General features: G+C 47.8%; 1 protein-coding gene and 1 pseudogene across 5 annotated transcripts in view; one reads left to right on the top strand and one right to left on the bottom strand.

Moving 5' to 3' along the window:
• Positions 1-1,415, bottom strand: part of LOC311589104 (small ribosomal subunit protein eS6-like) — a 64,178-nt pseudogene extending 62,763 nt beyond the window's left edge. The window contains exon 1 of the transcript in view: positions 1,104-1,415. The product of the transcript in view is annotated as a small ribosomal subunit protein eS6-like (transcript). The remainder of the gene's footprint in view (positions 1-1,103) is intronic.
• Positions 1,100-21,300, top strand: part of SACS (sacsin molecular chaperone) — a 74,790-nt gene continuing 54,589 nt past the window's right edge. For 2 of the 4 annotated variants that reach the window (XM_084767457.1, XM_084767453.1), the window contains exons 1-2: positions 1,110-1,421; positions 9,344-9,814. In XM_084767457.1, coding sequence (XP_084623583.1) covers positions 9,795-9,814 — 20 coding nt within the window. In that variant the 5' untranslated portion in view covers positions 1,110-1,421; positions 9,344-9,794. Of the gene's footprint in view, positions 1,422-2,705; positions 2,781-9,343; positions 9,815-21,300 lie in introns of those variants that run through there. The other 2 variants (XM_084767454.1, XM_084767455.1) reach the window with 2 other exon arrangements.

Genomic DNA, 21,300 nt, shown 5'->3' with positions numbered 1-21,300 from the left:
GGATTCTGTGAGTCTATGGTGTGGAAGAAAGGCTGTTAGATTTGGTATGATGAGTGGTCCCATGGGAAGGGTTAGGGCACAGCAAAGCAGAGTGCCTTTTCTGAAGTCAATGCCTCTCCCCAGAGACAGCACTTGAGCCTGTACAGTCTGGAGCCGGCTGAGCCGAATTAGGTAATTTCCCCAAGGGCACAGCGAACAGGAGCTTCCAGTCTCCCTGGGCTCTGGCTGGCCTGCACTCCCCACTCACAGGATGCAGCAGCCTGTTGTACCTGACACTGTAACTAGAACACAGTGCACCGAGGCCAGGGGAACAGAGCTGCACACAAAGCCTGGTGCTACTGGGATCCCATGTCCCAGTTTGTGGCAAGAAGGCATTTATTACCCCCATTGTCTCCGTCATTAAATTGACAGGAGCCATTAACACCGGCACCAGTTACAGCTGCAGAGCACTTTACAACGTTTTGAGGGAATGCTTTTTTGATTTTTGATATCTACTTGGAACCTCATGTCTGTATGCAGTAGTGAACAAAGGCACCGTGGGATGTGACACACGGCATACTGCTTTATCTGGGCTTGTGCTACTCGCACTATGACTAGCAATCACCTGTTTGCCTGCCATCCATCCATCCATCCATCCATCCATCCATCCATTTTGGGACTGGCTGTCCTTGAACTCACTATGTACGGGAGGCTGATCCTCCTCCCTCCACCTTCTAAGTGCTGGAATCACCAACAAGTATCACCATGGCAGCCTTTAGTTTTCTTTTAAGCATATCGTAGGATCTGTCTGTTCTGAACTCTTTATGAGGCTAGGAAGGACCACATAAGAAGTCCAAGGCACCAGCCTTGTATGAGGAATGTCTTCACTTTAAGGCCATGTGCTTCCCATAAAGTTAATCTTTACCAAAAAAAAGAAAAGAAAAGAAAGAAAGAAAGAAAGAAAAGAAAGCTTCCGTCGTGACTTTTTTTTTTAACCTCAATGATCCACAACACTGTCTGTGGCATTAACGGCATCATCTGAAGCTGAGATGATTCTATCTCTTTAAAAAAAAAAAAGAAAGAAAGAAAGGGCAGCTAGGTAGGGGGAGCTGTGACTGCCGCACTCTCCTAGCTCTGCGCTGAATGCAGTGGCGGTCACGCTGGGACTGCTGATGGTACAAAAGGCACACAGAGGCCCGAAGAGCTGGTCGATGACCGCCAACGTAAGTCTCTCGGGTCCCTCGGGCTGCATCTAATCTAAGGACAGCTGTGTCGGGAGTTGTGTTCTGCTGGAGCCCATGAGGGCGGTCGGGCTGCCCCTGCTGTTGGTCAGGGCCCTGGACCACAGTCTTCAGCATCTGCGGCCGCGGGGAGGACGGAGAGGCTCCGGCTTGTGGGGCTGCCGGTACACCGGTGAGGAGTTGTAGCCCTTGCATCTTTAGGTGAGGCGATGCGCCCCGCACTGCAACCCCCACCCCCACCCGCGTCTTAGTTCCAGCGGCTCTGACTGCAGGCTTTGTCTTTTTAATGTCCACTCCAGGGTGCTGAGGGTGGTCACACGGGAGCCTTTGCTGTAGTGAAGAACGGGGTCTTGTCTCCTGGGACTTTTATAGTGGCGGTCTCAGAATAATAGTTTATTGCTTAATCTGTAGTCGCCCTAATTTTAATAGTATGTTCTTAACTAGTCAGTTTCTCAGTTAGTTTATATAATGATACAGGAAAGCCTTATGGCCAAAAATAAATAAACGGATGAATAAATGAATGAATAAACAAATAATCTTATTTCATTTCATTCTAGGAAATAATTAAATTCTTAGAAAGAGTTCTGTAATTTCAGCAAACTTCATTCCCACTCTGCGGCCCTTTTTGCTTGCCTGTGTTTTTCTTAAAGTCAGTATCTCAGTGAAGAGTGCTGCCTTAAGACTAATATGCCCATAATTTTGGCTTTACTCTTACTCCCCGTGTCTCTGAAAATGGCACACACACACACACACACACACACACACACACACACACACACACACACACAAAGTCTCCTCCATTTCAGCCGAAGGCAGGGTGGGGGTTGACTCCAGGTGTTTTCTAAGCACAAACCCATGTTGGTGGGAACTCTTTCTTTCTGCACCAACCCAGACAGAAGTAATTCACAAGCAGTCCCATCTATTTGCCATATGACACTTTTTAAAGCCACCCCCTGTCAGCCAGAAAAGAATTAGAGCAGTGTGAAGGTTCTCATGTCTCCTGAGTGCGGCAGATGACTAACCGGCTTCTGCCCTTTGTCTTGCCAGTCAGCCCCATTCTGTGCAGTTCCCAGTTTTCTTCATCCTTTCTTTATGACTCTTGGCTTTTGGACCCCCAAGTTTTTGCCCCTGTGATCCTCAAGACTCTTTCTAGGTCCATTCAAAGGCATCCCACTAGCTTTTAGCGGCTTGCTGTTTCCTCCTGCTGTGCTCAGCTTGGAGGAATGGCTTTAGGAGCTGTTGCCTGTGGTTCTGATGTTTCCTATTCTCCCCATCAGAAGAAAAGTTCAGTCACAGCTTTTGAAGAACAAAGACAGCTTACAGGAGTCCTGTGCTTTCTGCTGGACTGGCCCTCAGCAGCTCCGTGCTGGCTGGAATGTCAGCTCAACGGAATCCTCGGTCCTCATGCCTCGGCCCCCCACCCCGGAAGTCACTAACAGTTCATGCCTCAGTGTCTCTTCAGCTCAAGACACTAATGGTCACTGCTTACATGATGGGAGTATCATTGAGACACCAAATGTTTGTGAAGACATCTAGCTTGGACTAGGCAGAGCATGGCTGGTTAGTATTTGGCTCAATCATATCCCATCCCATTCATCCATCTACCCATCTATCCATTCACCTACCCATCTATCCATTCACCCACCCACCCACCCACCCATCCATCCATCTACCCACCCACCCATCCATCCACCCACCCACCTACCTACCTATCCGTCCGTCCGTCTGTCCATCCATCCATCCATCCATGCATCCATCCACCCACCCATCCATCCATCCACCCACCCACCCATACATCTACTCACACACCAACCCATACATCCACCCACCCACCCATCCATCTACTCACCAACCCACCCACCCACCCATCCATCCATCCACCCACCTATCCATCTACCTATCCACCCACATACCTACCCATCCATCCACCTACCCACCCATCCACCCACCCACCCATCCATCCATCCACACATATATATGTCTATCCACTCATCTATGAAACAAGCCAAATAGCTTCACATATTAGTTTTCCCTCAAAAAAATGAATTTAGAAATTGACTTTTGGCTGTGAGCATCTTAATCAGCCCTTGCTTTGAGCTGAGTGCTCCCCACTGTTCTACCAAGCTGTTTTTATACCTTTGACCTATGAAATCAATGCTTCCTTGCTTCCACAGGACTATTCTCTGGGGGTAAGGAAGGCTGATTCCTCTTGCATACCTCTCCCTTAATACATCATGGTGGCAGTAACAACCACTCTATTGGCCTTGTTCACCAGGAGTCCAAGTGAGGACAGTTAAATGTGATCAATGTAGTGGGTGCCAAATTGGAAGTCAGAACAAGTCCCGTTGCTATTCTGATCTTGGATAGCACAGGCAAACACTCACTCTTTAAAGGCATTGCCAATCCTGTGACTATTTTTAATTTCTACTTTTTCTTTCACCTTGCTATTTTCCCTTAAACTCTTTGCTTAACACGTGCTGGATTTCAGTGTGTAGGAGGGAGATGCTGTACTCTTCCCAGAGAAAGAGAGAGAGAAAGAACACAGCGAAACTGGAAGAAGCAATTGGGGACCAGGATGTGTGGCTTTAGCTCTGTTAACTTCTCTTTTCACCTATTAGAAAACCATTTATTCTTATCATTCGGGGAGAGACTCATTAACTTTTTTGTTGTTGTTTTTCAAGACAGGGTTTTTCTGTGTAACAGCCTTGGCAGTCCAGAACTCCCTTTGTAGACGAGGCTGGCCTCGAAGTCATAGAGGCCTGCCTACCTCTGCCTCCTGAGTGCCGGGATTAAAGACGTGCACTGCCACTGCCTGGCTCTTTAACTTTTGTTAGAGTTCACCGTATATGGTCTGGACAGCTCTCTTTGGACTATACTCACTGCCTCAGAAATAATTCAATCAGATTAAAATGCTTTTTACTTGTGTGGTCAAAAAAAAATCTCAAAATCACAAGTGATTCAGTCTGTAGGTTATAAAACCTACAAGATGAAGGAAGTCGAAACCCAGCGTATTCTTACTTGAAAAAGGAAAGGTTGACTCAACGTAGCTTTTCTTGCTAAAAAGGTTGCCGAGTTTTCAGACCCCAAACTCCAAGCTCTGGTTCTTGGTGTGGTGCTCTTCCCACTGTACTTGGGATTTAAGGTAACAGGAGGCCCGAGGGAATCACACTGATGGCCGGTTTTGTATGGAGCCATCTTCGGTCCCCTTACAACAATGTAGCATCCAGACAGACATTTGTTTTTAGGATTCTGCTTCCGGTTGTGTTTGTTGTGTGGCTGTTATGCAGGCCAAAAGAGAAAGGCTTAGCAGTCGATAGTCTTTCACTTGTTCCAAAAAGATAAGAACTTAAAGGCAGTCAATCGTGGCTTAAATTTCATAAGCATCTTTATTTCATTAAACTGCCAAACACCAGAAAGGAGCGTATATGTGAGTCTCACAGGTAGCCGGAATTTGTGCACATTTCTATACAACAGTAGGTTTGGCATTTCCCCTTGTTTAACATGATACATTTAACCCTTAGAAATTCCTTGTAAGACAAATTGTGTATAAGATATGCACACTAAAATATTATTCACTGAAATTGAAATTAACTAGCTATGCATATATTTATAACTTTTATTTTCTAAATCTTACAATGCTACAGAAGCAAAAATGTTACTGTTGGATTAAATAATAGATGTTTTGCACTTAAAGATATGAATTTGTTGTTGTCTGAAGCTCAGCATATGCATTTTATTCAATCTAGGCCAACTTCCCATCAAGACCTGCCCCCCACTTATTTCTATTTATCAGTGTTTTTGTTAAATGCTTGTGCAGAGTGACTGCTTTAAGAAAACTCAGGTCCCGAAGGATGTATTTGTCCAACTTGTCGTTATATTCCTCAGAGACCCATCTAAGAATGAAAAAAGAAAAGCCCGGGACTCTGAATGGATTTATTTCGAGATAGACTCAGTTTAGAAAGGCAGCAGCATTTAATAGCAGTTCTGGCATTTAACCCCTTGTGGCTCCAGGGTTCCCTACTTTTGAGATGGGACCGAGAACAGCTCAACAACCCCATCTCAGATAGTAGGTGACAGATGCACACGACCCTGGCATGGTGGCACTTGGTGGGCTTCTCCAGCAAGGTAGCTTTGTAAACAAATGAGAGAATTCTCTGTGTCTTCTAAAAGCTAAATGTGCATGCTACTCATCAACTCTTGTCGAACTTACTAGATTGTAACCATGTTTATTTTAATGTATTCTTAGCAGCTGTGCTGAGCTAGTATTCACATGCCATACAGTTTGTGTGTGCGTTGTTTATGTAAACTTTTATCTGTAAGTGGCTTCTCTTGCCAGTTCAATAGCCACACATCCCTGCCTACCACAGTCAGCTCTACATGACTCACAATCAACTTGAACTTGAATTCAAAATATAAAGCTAGGTGTTGGCTCTTATGACCTGGAAATGAGAGTTTATGGCCATGGGTGTGATTTGTACACAGAGTGGCTGAATTGTTCACACCACTGAATGCCTCCTGTGTCCATGATCCAGAACTGGAAATAGAGAGCTAGGAGGAGTCAGACGGCTTTGGAGGCATTGGCAGCAAAGGAGATGAGAAAGGCCTGGGTCACACCAAGCGCTTCAGAACACCAGGGAAAACACTTTGATGTTTTTCTCCTTGAAGCTGAAGTAGGGTGTGTTTTCACAGCTATATGTGTCCCATAAAAATCCCTGTGTGCAGGTGTACACACCCGGCGGCTTTAGCCCCTCATGGGGGCTTGTGTAAATGCACTTTACTTCTGCACTCGGTTGGAGAGGCATACGAGGCGATCATGTGGCAATCATGACCTTTTCTACGGCCTATGGCCCATGAGGCCACCGTCATTGACACAAGGCAGGGCCCACTGTGCTAGGTCTTGGTCTATTGATTTGCAGGGTGAACTCATCTGACTTTTTCATTTTGCAAAGATTCTGTTTCAAGCCAGTTCACTCTTTGCTGACTCACGCTTTGCTCTGACCTGAGAGGATGGGGGCGTCACTAAGGGAGATGAGGGTTAGAAGTCTGCTTTGGTTTCTGGTTTCTATTGAAGACACTCAAGGGTAAGTTTTTGCCATGCCGGGGGGATGGGGAGTGAGGGGGACTGTTACTGCTTGTGAACTTTTTTGGCGGCATGAATTTTTAGTTTTTATTCACAGATGCATGTGTACCCTCCCTCCTCTCAGGAGAGGGCCTGGTGCAGCGCTACACCTATTTGCTATAAATGGGTTAAATAAACTGTTTCTGGGGACGTGAAGCAATTCTAATAGATGCCTTCCCAGAAGCACGGCGGCACCACGGAGGGCCTCAGGAGAGGACTGCCCCAGTGCCCACCAAGTTCTATCCACACGCCTTCGCTTTGTGTGTCACCAGCTGTTTCAAGTCTATTCAAAGGCCCTGCAATTTAACAGAAATGCTATATAGGACAAAGCACTAAGGTGTTCATACTTATGTTTCTGTGCCCATCCCATAGAAAGGGTTTCTTCTCATTTACTAGGTAACCGCCAGGCATCTCTGTTCTAGCTTCTAGGAGGTCGGCTTTGACCTTGCTGCTTCGGTTCACTTTATTGCAGCCCAGATCCCTTTGTTCTCCACTCTTTGCTCACTGCTCACCTCTACTGAAGCACAGCCTTGGATTAAGAGATCCTGGTGAGCTGCTTACAGGTTGTGCTACCTCGGGAGTTCTCGAAGTGTCGGTGGGCATAAGATAGGTGAGTGACAAACAGAGACAAAACTCAGGATTGGGTCTGCGCCTGAGTGTATTTTGGAGATAAGCAAGCCATGTTTTATACATTTTGAAACGGGCATGTTTTTTCGTGGTTACACATTTTTTCCCCATACAATTCAAAAATACAGGATGCAGTGTAATTATGTTGTCATCAATCTTGAACAATCATTCATAAAGTCATTAGATTGGTATCAGTGCAGGTGCCCTCTTTATCAAAGGTCAATGTTCTCTCATTATGCCAAACATCTGTGAGTCAAGACAGTTCATTTTCTTAGCTCATCTGCCACTATCAAGAGTTTTACTCAAACTTTTATTTGTAAGACATAATTTGAACTATTCACTGGTGACTAATTCTTAGCCATATTTTTATTAGTAAGTGGAACAGAACTTAGTGGTAAACGTGACTGAATGACCGTTGGCTGCAGTTTCAAGTTTAGGATCGCCTAGCAACACAGTTACGTCTGAAATGTTCTTTGATAAGAAAAGTAAAAGGCGGAAAGAGAAAACAGTCAGAATGTTCCCAAAACAATCAGACCTGTTCCAGGAGGCTCTCCTCTGAATGGGGGCTGTCACCTCGGGCTCTGTAGTAACGGTTGTCACACAGACTCCACTGGAAGGGTTGTGACATTGTGCCTTACACCTGGATTCATGGCTGTTTATCTCAAGTGGTGTAATTCACAGACGCTTTGGCATCACTTAGTGACTGAAGCTGGCATGTCTTTCTTCCTGCTCCCTAAACCAAGCCACGCAGTGCCAAGCCTCGCTGTGAAACTCGGGTTTCCAAAATGGGATATTTTGCCGAGAAGGCAAAGAGACCATGGCACAGACTCAATGCTTATGTCAATCGTGGGCCGAAGCTCCAGATTTCAGAGCCACGTGATTGATGGATTCAACAGCTGTCCAGGAGGAGTGTCCACCCTCATCCCCTCACAGTCACTGCGGGGCACACATCATTTACACCTGGAGGAAGCATGTGAATTGGTGGACAGAAACTGTGTCACGCCATGTCATAGGTACATAGAATGTAACCTATATGAGCACAGACAGAGGCATCTAGAACTTGCACAAACTACCCACGCTGTGCTTTTAGTCACAGTTCAGTAGGTTTTTATGGAGACACTGTTCGTGGATGGCACATGGCCATGTTTTACAGATGTCGAAAGTTAGGCACAAAGAGATTGCAGAATTCGCTAGTGGTGAGAAGCCTCCAGAAGGTTCTATGATGTTTTCTTCTTTCCCAGATGACTGGGACCAGCAGTTGCCCTTCCCTTTGAGGGTTAGAGGCCATGCTTTGCTGTCCCCAGGGAACCGGCAGGCCCCTCATGAATCTCTTGTGCACTAGCCCAGTTTGCGTTCTCAGCTTTTATTCCAACTTCCTGCTTTCTTAGGATCAGTTCTCACAGGGTTTGCCGACTCCAGTACTGTCTTTCTAGAACCAACTGGTGCTGTTCTCCAAAACACTTTTGGTCCCCTGTCATTAATTATCTTCCCATCTTCACTCATTTTCTTTGGGGGTCAATCCCATGATCTTATTTCTCAGCTTTTGAAATTAAGATTTAACCTAGTCTTCAACTGTTCTTCCTTCTGAATGGAATATTGAAAGACTCTAGCTTTCCCCATAAATGGACTGCTCCCAATTCTTAATGGTGAACTCAGAGGTGAGGACTGTCTTGGGAGGACCCCTGTATCCATTGCAAAGGTTCGTCATCTTTCCACTTTATTTCTTAAATAGTGAGGCTGTTTCAAGGATTTGCAGTTTTAAAGCCCTTCCAACAGGCATATTTTCTATTTCTTAGACAAGTGTTTTTGGTGTGTGTGTGTGTGTGTGTGTGTGTGTGTGTGTTATGTTCCTATGTGTAAACTATACACAGGTTCCCATGTGCACATGCTTTTTTTTTTCATGGATTCTGGGTACCTGGACTCAAGTCTTCATATGTGGACAATTGGCACTTCGCTCACTGAGCCATTCCGTGAGCTTAATATTCATCTTTCAAACATGAGATGTTGTCCGTGTTAAGTTGAGGTAAGGATTGTAAGAGTGTTCCTCAAAGAAGGTGTGGTGCGTGGGAAGTGGGATTTACAGTAGGAAGAAATCAGAGAACCCGAGCACTGAGCTAGGTTGTTAAATAGATAGGCTTATTATTTCAGAGGCCACCGTATCTGGTAACGCATGTGTGTTTGTTGCTGTGTGTTTTGTTGGGAGGCTGGGGACAAGGAGAATGTCATGTTGGTTGGCAGAGGTTCGGCACAATGATACTTCATATTTAATAGGTCACTCAAGCTAAGGACCTGCCCGTCTTCTGCACAGAGTGCGTTTTCAGTGCACACATTTTGAGTATTCTCCTTATTCTTTTCTTTATCTTGTGTTTTCTTTCAGGATGTTTTCGGTAAAGCCAAGATGCCCGTAGCTGCAGATCTGGGAGGAGTTCTCCTAACAGCAAGTGTTTTGTACCTCCTGAGATGAGGGTGGGCAGTACCCTACCCAAACAGCTCCACGGCATCTTTACTCTGCACCTCCAACAAGGAACATAGAAAAGCCTCAGAGGACAAGAAGTTCAGCTCGCCGCTGGGGAAAGCTGGAAACTCACAGCCAGCCAATACTGGTTTGCTTTTAAAAAGACAACCTTATCAGATCAGAGCAGCATCCAGGACACAGGCACAAAACACGATGTTTTCTGATGTCAGATGATGACAATGCTGGGGGAATCTGGCTTTTCACCAGCCAGGAAGAGCTTCTCTCAGAGCTGACAGCAAACACAAACAAGCCTTAAGCAGAAGGAAGCGTGAACGGTCTATCATTTTCAAGGACAGCTGTTCCGGAAGTGGCCATGGAAACTGAGGAAACTAGGTAAATAGTTAATGTTTTGAATGATCATTTATTCATTTGCTTATGTGTATGTACACTCATGAGTGTGGAGGTCAAGGGACTAGTTTTAGAAGTAGGTCTTCTTTCTTTCTCCCACGTTCCAGGAGCAAGTTCAGGTTATCAGCCTTGGTAGAGGGTAAAGGGCACCTTTGTCCTCTGAGCCATCATGCTGTCCCCATGAGTATAAACTCTTACAAGCTTAAGGGCTTATACTAAATTGTGTGTTTATTCATTAGAATTGAAATTTATACGTGTTCTTTTTCTTTTTGAATGTTTTAAATTGAAATGGGATCACATCACTTTTGCCCTCCTTTTTCTCCCTCCAGCTCCTTCCAGCTGCCCTCCCTCGAACCCCGCCCGTGTCCTCCCTCCTCGTGTTGACAGCTTCATTTTTTTTATGGTTATTTTACATAGTACATACATACATAATGTACTATGTATACATATGTTTTTGGTTTTGCTTTTTGTTTATCCGAGACAGGGTTTCTCTGTGTAGCCCTGGCTGTCCTGGACTCACTTTGTAGACCAGGCTGGCCACAAACTCACAGAGATCTGCTTGCCTTTGCCTCCTTAGTGCTAAGATTAAAGGTGTGTGCCACCACCACCTGGCTCAGAGTGCAACTCTTACTCGAATAATGTACGGAAAGTGACAGGTTCGAAAACTGAATTTTAGTACCACAAAAACAAGAAAGTTTTGACATTTTAACCTAGTGATACCAACAGCTTAAAAAATTTTTCAAGTTTTACTTTTTCAAACTTGGAAGACTAACAATGTAATTTAAAACAAACAAACAGACTAATCAGTGTTTCTACCCTAGTTTTTGAAAGCTGCACATTAAATAAGAACACTGTTACTTGTTCAGGAGAGGTGGTTCCCTGGCATTCTCAGGAGTATTTATGGAGCAGATTCTGCCTACACACTCATGGTTGACCTTGAACTTGTCCACTCTCTCAGTGCTGGGATTACATGCTCACACCATCACATTTAGTTGGTTTTATAGTGTATGAATGCGTATGGGTACCACCAAGCAAGCATCTGGCATATTCAATTGTCTTCTGTATTTGCTGGAACTGTGAGAAGTCACCTGAAATTAGTTTCTTTACATTACAGATGCTCTATAGTTAGAGATGAGAGGCGTGTGCATAGCGTTCACCACCCACGGCTCCTTGCAGTATTCTGTAGGTTTTTTTTTTTTTTAAGTTTCTCAAGTCCTTCCTCTGTGGTACCCACCCCCTTAATTTTGGAAGTAGATGCTTTTACAAATGAAAAGCAAACTGTTTTTGTCTAACTTAACAGTCGGCTGATTTGTTTTAAGAAATTTCATTTGCAGAAGTTATATAGAACCACTCACTGGTCCTGACACTATGGTTTGTCAACCGTCAGGACAAAGCCCAACCATGCGGCTTCTTTTGCAGTCACTACCACAGGCAGTAAATCCTATTTATATCTAAAAGGAAACATGGATTAAAGTTGAGTGTGTTTTTTCGGAGATGACATTGTATGGGCTGTAGGTACGTTAGGATCCTCACTTTACTAAAATCAAGAATGTCAGAACCAGCAACACACGCATACGCACGTGAGCACACGCATCTATGTCTACACACACAGTTGTCACTCAGCTCCCTCATGTCTCTGCTGCTGCTCAGACTTGAGCTGATCTGAAGGAATTCTAACAGAGGCAGCGGGGGAGATCACTAAGAAGAGCCGTTAGAGGAAGGAAGGGTCTTACCAAACTGGACCCGACAGAATGATGATCACATGGTTTGGTGAAGGTGACTAGACACCGAGGGTGGGTTCTAAGCAAACTTAGTGGGCCAGGCAGGCTAGAGACAGGATCAGGTTGAATAGAGGAAAAGATGAATTTGGCTAAGGGGAGTCTTTTTTATCCCCTCCTATTCAAAGAAATATGAGACGTCCTTCCCCAAATCTATTTCTCACCCATCCTCATGTTCACTGAGGACCACCGGAAGCGTCTGTTGGGACTCCAGCATTCAAGCACTCAGGCACTGAATGAAGGAATGTCTAGGAAAGTTAAAAGAAAGACAAAGACCTATTTTTTGAGTCTGGAGGGTGGCCTTCGTAATTTCTAGATGTTGAGCTAGATGCTTCTTCAGGTGATAGAGTCAGGATGCCATGGCTTTCGTGGACTTCCTGTTCAGCAGTTCCTGGAGCTGGAATGGACACCAGTGACAGCCACTGTCACTGCCTGGACCAGAGCGCAGGGAAGCAGGAGGAAGCTGAAGGGCCGAGTATGGTTTTCCAGGAATAATTGGAGCACACAAGCAGCAATAAGTGAGCGGCAGGAGACGTGGGCTGCTGTGGTTACAGAGCAGAAAGCATGGAACAAAAGTATAACGTCATTTCTGGAGCTCCCAACATTTGCAAATAATAACCAGAATTGTGATAGATGGGGTGACGCTAGGGTGTGCTGTGGAAAAAGAAGTTTTCTAGGCGTATGGTAGAACTTCTGCAGCAGGTGAAGTTTAGTTTCCCCATATGAATAAAGTCTAGATTAGAGAATGCTAGGAATTTTTTAGAAGGTTTGATAATGCATTGTACTCAATTCAACAGCCTAAATAAATCTTTATTAGTCTTATAATAACGAACACTCATTTCATAAGGCAGAAAGCACATTTGAAGGGGTTGCCTTGCCCCTTGGGAAGTCTCAGCATCAGTTTGAGATCTAGATTCATTTAGGATCTAACTTGGGGAAGGCCAAAAAAACACAACAAAAAACGAAAAACAAAAACAAAAAAGTGTCAAAAGCATCAAAAGGTTTGAACATCTGACTAAATGGCCCTGGGTCTCTGGAATAGAGAAGGGAACAAATATCAAAGTGTCCCTGTAGCTGATCTGTTGAGGGGCAGAGGTAGACGTTGGAGAGCCCATTGCAGGATATAATACTCCAGACAAGAAGTAATGGCGGCTGTGGTCAGCCGACTGAGTATTGGCGATACTCATGTGATGGCTGTGGCCTGGCCCACTTGACAGTCTCTCCATGGAGAATGCATCTCCTGGCTGCATCAGAATGCTAGCTACATCTAAGAGAAATGTCAGCACAGGGTTATTATAAAAGTTGTAGTGCCTTTCCTGACCCCGAAACAACAAATTCCCTAATTCTCCAGTGTCAGTTGGATGGCCCATACTTCAACTTTGACATTACCTAGCCAGAGTAAACCTAAATCCTGGACATTAAAACCTCAATCCAGATTGTACCTACTTGAGATGGCAGCTACCAATGGGCAGGACCCCTCCCAGGCCACCTCCATCTCTGCCTAACCAACTGCGAATCAGAGGATGCCTAAGATGGCCCCTAAACCTGGATTTCATAATCTGTTGAAACAATTTAGCCTTGAGGAAAGTGCTTTTCCTACGATTGCAGTTTATTATAAAGGATTCTATGTACAGTCCATATATTCTAGGAATAGTCACCTGGAAGACATGCAGGGGACATGGCGTGGTGAGGGGTGGTGGCAGGCATCTTTCCTGTCTGTCCTCTGAGGATCCTTCCAGAACCTTCATGCATTCACCAAATTACAAGATCCCTCAGCTAGCTCCATTGCCTCAGAGTTTGTACTAAACTTCCATTATATTGAAATAACTTGGTCATTGGCCATTGGTGACTGAATTCAATCTCCATCTCTCTGTCTCTGTCTGTCTCTGTCTCTGTCTCTCTGTCTCTGTCTCTGTCTCTGTCTCTGTCTCTGTCTCTCTGTCTCTCTGTCTCTCTGTCTCTCTGTCTCTCTCTGTCTCTCTCTGTCTCTCTCTCTCTCTGTCTCTCTCTCTCTGTCTCTCTCTGTCTCTCTGTCTCTGTCTGTCTGTCTGTCTGTCTGTCTGTCTCTCTCTCTCTCTCTCTCTCTCTCTCTCTCTCTCTCTCTCTTCCTCCTTGGGGTTTCTTATGAGTGGAGAGGAAAAGGGGGCTTAAATACGTGATTTTTTTCCTCTGGCCACTAGCTCCCATCTTGAGGTCACTGAGAGTCACCTCTGCACCTACACTCAGGGCTGAAAGGCTCCCTGTAAAGAGCTAAATACACACCTATTACTCAGCAAGATTCAAGGGCTTTTAGGCGCTCCGTGCCAGGAGCCAGAGTCGCCAGGATGGCAGGAGGATCCACGCAGCTGAAAACAGGTATACACAGGCAGGAGCAGATGAGCAGGCGAGGGGCCAAGACAAGATGCCAGCCTGGCATGCTTGATGAAGGGCAGCCATAGAGGTCACGCAGGCTTGAAGCTGTGATCAGGCAGCAGTGTCCAGTGCTGAGGGCAAGACTCGGCCAGTGCCTTAGAGATAATTCCATGCCTCCTAGGGCACAGAAGCTCACGAGTAGAAGTAAGGACAAATGAGTGTGCACTGCGCGTTTTCCTGCTCCAAACTTTCTCTTGTGTGACAGGACCCCCAGCCCCCTTCCTTCTGCCATCTGCTTCGGTTCCCCCCCGCCCCCCAGCTATTTCTGGGCATGCTTGGAGCAGGGATAACTCACCAAGCCTCGGGGATACGTTTGTTCATGTTTTTTCCACTCTGAGCCCCTTGGCCCTGGAGTCTGGATCATGCCTCTGCAGCTGGTGTCCTGGGTAAGACATCACTCTCAAGCCCGCAGTGGAGCCCTTGAGCCTGAAGTTACGTGGAGTGTGTGGGTGCTGAGTGTGGGGTCGGGGAGGCAGCTAGGCCCTTGTGGTCGCGCTGTGTGAAATCAGTCTTGCCCACCCTTTTTTTTAATCAAATAATTTTTATGATTATAGCTTTATTATAGAAAATAGCGTTTCATCGTGGCGTTTTTCCATGCAAGCTTACCATAGTAACTTCTCCCTCCGTGTCTTTTCTTGCCTCCCCTCTCCGATCCCCTTTCCTCTTTCATGTGTATAATTCTTAAATCTACATTATTCACGTGAGAGAACACATGTGACGTCTGCCTTTCTGGGTCTCCGTCCCTTATTCCCTGGGCACTTTGGCTTCACCTTGTATTGTCCCAAGCTCAGAGCCATTGCCTTGCGTGTGGCCAGGAAAGAGGATTGTGGGACCTGCCCTGTCCCCATATCTCCTCTTTGCCTTAGAAACAGCCACATCCAAACACTGCAAAACAAACTCCCTGTAAGTACCCTTCCACCTCTGTAAGGGGAAACAGAGTGTCATGGAACAGTGTAAGCCAAGCTGGCCCCACCTGCTGTCAACCTTGGCTTTGCCACTTGTAGCGCTGAGGCCATAAATAGGAGACTCTTTCCACACTGTGAGAAAAAAATCATCTCCACCATCCTCTTGAGCTGGACCCGGGACTCCAGATAGATGGGGGCCTGTAAGAAAATGCCCCATAGACAGGCCCCCAGGCCAGTCTCTCTGATGGAGATGTTTCCTCAGGTGACTTCCCACCTCCCAGGTGACTGTAGTTTGTGTCAAGCCGGCAAAGGGAAACTAGTGCCACTTGTGTCTATCACCAAGGTACATTGTATATATGCTAATGTTTCCAAGTAGAAAATATCCCCAGATCAGAAACAGTTGCAATTCTAAATGGTTCGGATAAAGGATGCTCAGCCAGAACTTGAACCTTGAAACCCAGGTGTGATAAGGCAGATTCCTGGAGAAGGAAGGTCACCTAGACTTGAAGGTCAGAGGCAAGCCCAGGGCGGATATTTGGCAGTGTATTTGTGAGCTCGCCGTCCTTTCCCTGAGCTCTCCCTCTGGGACCCCACATGGTTCGTGTTTAGCAAAATGCCCAGTGTCCCTGCTGTACTCGGAGGGGACAGGGATGGTGGAGAGGCCGTGTGCAGAGACACGTGTCCCCTTTAGCTGGATTGGAGAGAAGCCTGTGCTTACTCTCGCTGCCTCTTTATCTCTTTGAAAAAATGTTGTCTTGAAAAATTTCAGACATGTATAAAGAAAAAGAGGAAAATGCTTCATGGGGCACCCACATGCTCACCTCCTACCTAAGGGCACCTGCATGCTCACCTCCTGCCGAGGGGAACCCACACACTCACCTCCTGCCTAGGGGCACCCACATGCTCTCCTCCTGCCGAGGGGAACCCACACACTCACCTCCTGCCGAGGGGCACCCACACACTCACCTCCTGCCTAGGAGAACCCACACACTCACCTCCTGCCTAGGGGAACCCACACACTCACCTCCTGCCGAGGGGAACCCACACACTCACCTCCTGCCGAGGGGCACCCACACACTCACCTCCTGCCTAGGGGAACCCACATGCTCTCCTCCTGCCGAGGGGAACCCACACACTCACTTCCTGCCGAGGGGAACCCACACACTCACCTCCTGCCGAGGGGAACCCACACACTCACCTCCTGCCGAGGGGAACCCACACACTCACCTCCTGCCTAGGGGAACCCACACACTCACCTCCTGCCGAGGGGAACCCACACACTCACCTCCTGCCGAGGGGAACCCACACACTCACCTCCTGCCGAGGGGAACCCACACACTCACCTCCTGCCGAGGGGAACCCACACACTCACCTCCTGCCGAGGGGAACCCACACACTCACCTCCTGCCGAGGGGAACCCACACACTCACCTCCTGCCGAGGGGAACCCACACACTCACCTCCTGCCGAGGGGAACCCACACACTCACCTCCTGCCTAGGGGAACCCACACACTCACCTCCTGCCGAGGGGAACCCACGTACTCACCTCCTGCCTAGGGGAACCCACACACTCACCTCCTGCCGAGGGGAACCCACACACTCACCTCCTGCCGAGGGGAACCCACACACTCACCTCCTGCCGAGGGGAACCCACATGCTCACCTCCTGCCGAGGGGAACCCACACACTCACCTCCTGCCGAGGGGAACCCACACACTCACCTCCTGCCGAGGGGCACCCACACACTCACCTCCTGCCTAGGGGAACCCACACACTCACCTCCTGCCGAGGGGAACCCACGTACTCACCTCCTGCCGAGGGGAACCCACACACTCACCTCCTGCCGAGGGGAACCCACACACTCACCTCCTGCCGAGGGGAACCCACACACTCACCTCCTGCCGAGGGGAACCCACGTACTCACCTCCTGCCGAGGGGAACCCACACACTCACCTCCTGCCGAGGGGAACCCACACACTCACCTCCTGCCGAGGGGAACCCACACACTCACCTCCTGCCGAGGGGAACCCACACACTCACCTCCTGCCTAGGGGAACCCACACACTCACCTCCTGCCGAGGGGAACCCACGTACTCACCTCCTGCCTAGGGGAACCCACACACTCACCTCCTGCCGAGGGGAACCCACACGCTCACCTCCTGCCGAGGGGAACCCACACACTCACCTCCTGCCGAGGGGAACCCACATGCTCACCTCCTGCCTAGGGGAACCCACACACTCACCTCCTGCCTAGGGGAACCCACACACTCACCTCCTGCCGAGGGGAACCCACATGCTCACCTCCTGCCTAGGGGAACCCACACACTCACCTCCTGCCGAGGGGAACCCACACACTCACCTCCTGCCGAGGGGCACCCACACACTCACCTCCTGCCTAGGGGAACCCACACACTCACCTCCTGCCGAGGGGAACCCACACACTCACCTCCTGCCGAGGGGAACCCACACACTCACCTCCTGCCTAGGGGAACCCACACACTCACCTCCTGCTGAGGGGAACCCACACACTCACCTCCTGCCTAGGGGAACCCACACGCTCACCTCCTGCCTAGGGGAACCCACACACTCACCTCCTGCCTAGGGGAACCCACACACTCACCTCCTGCCTAGGGGAACCCACACACTCACCTCCTGCCTAGGGGAACCCACACACTCACCTCCTGCCTAGGGGAACCCACACACTCACCTCCTGCCTAGGGGAACCCACACACTCACCTCCTGCCTAGGGGAACCCACACACTCACCTCCTGCCTAGGGGAACCCACACACTCACCTCCTGCCTAGGGGAACCCACACGCTCATCTCCTGCCTAGGGGAACCCACATACTCACCTCCTGCCTAGGGGAACCCACACACTCACCTCCTGCCTAGGGGAACCCACACACTCACCTCCTGCCTAGGGGAACCCACACACTCACCTCCTGCCTAGGGGAACCCACACACTCACCTCCTGCTGAGGGGAACCCACACACTCACCTCCTGCCTAGGGGAACCCACACACTCACCTCCTGCCTAGGGGAACCCACACACTCACCTCCTGCCTAGGGGAACCCACACACTCACCTCCTGCCTAGGGGAACCCACACGCTCATCTCCTGCCTAGGGGAACCCACATACTCACCTCCTGCCTAGGGGAACCCACACACTCACCTCCTGCCTAGGGGAACCCACACGCTCATCTCCTGCCTAGGGGAACCCACACACTCACCTCCTGCCTAGGGGAACCCACACGCTCACCTCCTGCCTAGGGGAACCCACACACTCACCTCCTGCCTAGGGGAACCCACACACTCACCTCCTGCCTAGGGGAACCCACACGCTCATCTCCAGCCTAGGGGAACCCACACGCTCATCTCCTGCCTAGGGGAACCCACACGCTCATCTCCTGCCTAGGGGAACCCACACGCTCATCTCCTGCCTAGGGGAACCCACACGCTCACCTCCTGCCGAGGGGAACCCACATGCTCACCTCCTGCCGAGGGGAACCCACACACTCACCTCCTGCCTAGGGGAACCCACACACTCACCTCCTGCCGAGGGGAACCCACGTACTCACCTCCTGCCGAGGGGAACCCACATACTCACCTCTTACTGGATCTCTGCCTCATCTGTGCTTCTCCATCTTAAAGCAAGTCTCCCATTGTCTAGTACCCTGGTCCTCATGGCCAGGCCCCTGGAGAATTGGCTGTCCTGGAACTCATATAGACAGGGATGGCTAGAAACCACAGAGCTCTGACCGCCCTGCCTCCTGAATGCTGGGATTAAAAGTGGGGGCCACCACCCCTGGCTCAGGGCTTCTTGTTGCCCTGACTTTGTGTACTCCTTCCCAGCTGTGCTGAGTTTCTGAGTGCAGCAGTCACGCGGTGGCGGCAAGGCAGTGGTCCACAGTGCTCCTCTCTCCACAGCTGTCCTGTGGCGGCGGCAAGGCAGTGGTCCACAGTGCTCCTCTCTCCACAGCTGTCCTGTGGCGGCGGCAAGGCAGTGGTCCACAGTGCTCCTCCCCATCCTCCAGCTCTTCTGTTCTTCCCTCCCCGCTCGGTGGCTCCAAAAAGGAAGCCCCTACTGGGACTTTTTGTTTTTTAAGATGTATTTATTATTTATAAAGTACTTTGCCTGCATGTGTACCTGTCTGCCAGAAGAGGGCACCAGATCTCATTATAGATGGCTGTGAGCTGGGAAATGAACTCAGGACCTTTGGAAGAATAGACAGTGCACTTAACCTCTGAGCTGTCTCTCCAGCTCCCCTACTGGGCATTTTAAAAACAAATCCCACCTGTGTTTGCTGACAATCCCTTAGGGAAGTCTGAGGGGTGTGAAGCTACAGCTCCTTAGCCCACTGTGGTTCATAAGGTAGATTTTCATAGAAGTGGGACACTCTGGGGTCCAGTCAGTTGGCAGATTAAACCAAGCCTAGTTGCTAGTGGTTTTTTTTTTTTTTTAGTTTTAAATACTGAAAATGAGATGAGTGGTGCTCACAGTTTTTTAATCTTTCTAATGAGTTGTCTCACTACAAAAGGCTGTTTTCATAGACATTTAAAGTATTAGTTGTGCAGTCGAGCATTAAAGTTATGTTTCACTTTATGCTCATAGGCAGCATTCTCTGGACTTGGCTGTCCCCAGATGGATTGCAGGGAAAAGCTGTATCACTCCACCAAACCATCCCCCTACCCAGTCAGTCACAGATCAATGGCTGAACACCAGCCGTGTGCAAAAGGCAGAAAGGACTGTTTAGGGTGACCAGAGGAGCCAGCTGGTCTCTGAGGAGTCCTGTGAATGAAACAAACACAATTTCTGAGATGTATTATCTTTCTCTAAATGATTTTTTGTTGATGAGCACTTTGTACCAATTACTTGACCATTATATTTATAATAATTAAGGAAATGGTGGGTAATGATAGATTTATTTTTGAGTGAGTTTTGAATAAGACATTGTGGTTTGCATTCTGTATTTGAAAATGCCTTCTTGGTGCTTCATAAGGCGTTTATTTTAATCACCAGCGAGAAAACGGACACCTTTTCCATTTTATAACTAACTCACGTGAGCAGCGGGAGCCTACGGAGGGAGTAATTGATGGGATTTGGAGAAGGGCTTCTGTTCCGGCGCAGTGATAGTGAAAGGTCCAGCCATTCGGTTTGCATGGATTCATCCCCAGTTTTCATTAAAAACTAAATAAATAATAAAGCCCCCTTGACCTACATCAAACTGGTTTCTTCTCTAGTGGATGCCTGCCGATGGCCATCAGTGTTCTGAGACAGCAAACTCATGCACTGTACAGCCCCTCAGCTATGTGAGGAGGGCGGTGGCCTGTGCTCACCTCTTCACGAGGTCTCTTATTCCTCAGGTCTGTATTTCGGTGAGTGTGGCTTCCACAATTCATTGTTCCATGTCACAGTGGCAATGGGTCTGCAAGACACAGGGTAGGAAGCCTTGATCTGCTTCTTGGCAAACCCAGATGTTTAGAGATGACGTAAATCAGAGGTTGGGGTATTATTTTGAAAAATCTGTAGCTGGGATGAGGGTGGAGGTTGGCAGCAGGGATCTGCCTACCGTAAGGCCCTTGGTTTGATTCCCCAGCCATAAAGACAAGTCCTTTCTACGCCAGCAGTAAAAATAAATCCCATAAGCAATGAGGACACTTGGCCCAGTGGCTGGTTTGCCACATTTGAAGCTATCTCCATAAGGAGGTTCTTTGATGCTCATCATCCTCTTTGAGGTAGGCTGGGTGTTGCCAGGAGTTAATCTACCTCATTGACAAATGAATCTTTAAAATAAAAGCATTTTTAATTGCCATATTCTGTATGTCTCTGAGGTTTTAAATGACCTTATTTAATCACCTTAGAGAGTGATTCTTTTTTCCTGGCCTTTTATTACACTGCCATGTTTAACGTTTGTCTGTCTGTTGTTGTTGTTTTAAATCACCAATGTATATTTTCCTTCAGAAGAATAGTAGACCCTGTATCCGAGGCCTGAAAAATTCCTGCTATCTAATGGAATGATATGGGAAATTAAACTTGGAAGGGAATTAATATTTTAAAAATCCCATAAGCAAGAAATTTAAGAAAGAAACATGACAAAAAGCAGTCCCTTTTGTTTTTATAAATAATCTTATGTTTCTTGGTCAATTCTGACCAGAAACTATTTAATCGAATTATACTCTTGGGATTCTCTCTGATATTTTAAGGCAAGGCAGAGGAGAGGGTAATTTTAGACAGGTGGCTTAGCTGAGTAGAAATATGCAGTTGTAAGATCTTTTGGGTAAGTAGATGATTGTGAGGTTTTTGCTGAGTATCTCTATTTTGTATTTTCCATTTGTGCATTTATCCTATATATTTAGTATAAAAGCTGATGATCTCTA

Source organism: Acomys minous (assembly GCF_964271855.1).
Source record: "Acomys minous genome assembly, chromosome: 18".
NCBI lineage: Eukaryota > Metazoa > Chordata > Mammalia > Rodentia > Muridae > Acomys > Acomys minous.
The sequence above is the reverse complement of the archived record's forward strand: the minus strand, read 5'-3'. Positions and strand labels throughout refer to the sequence as shown.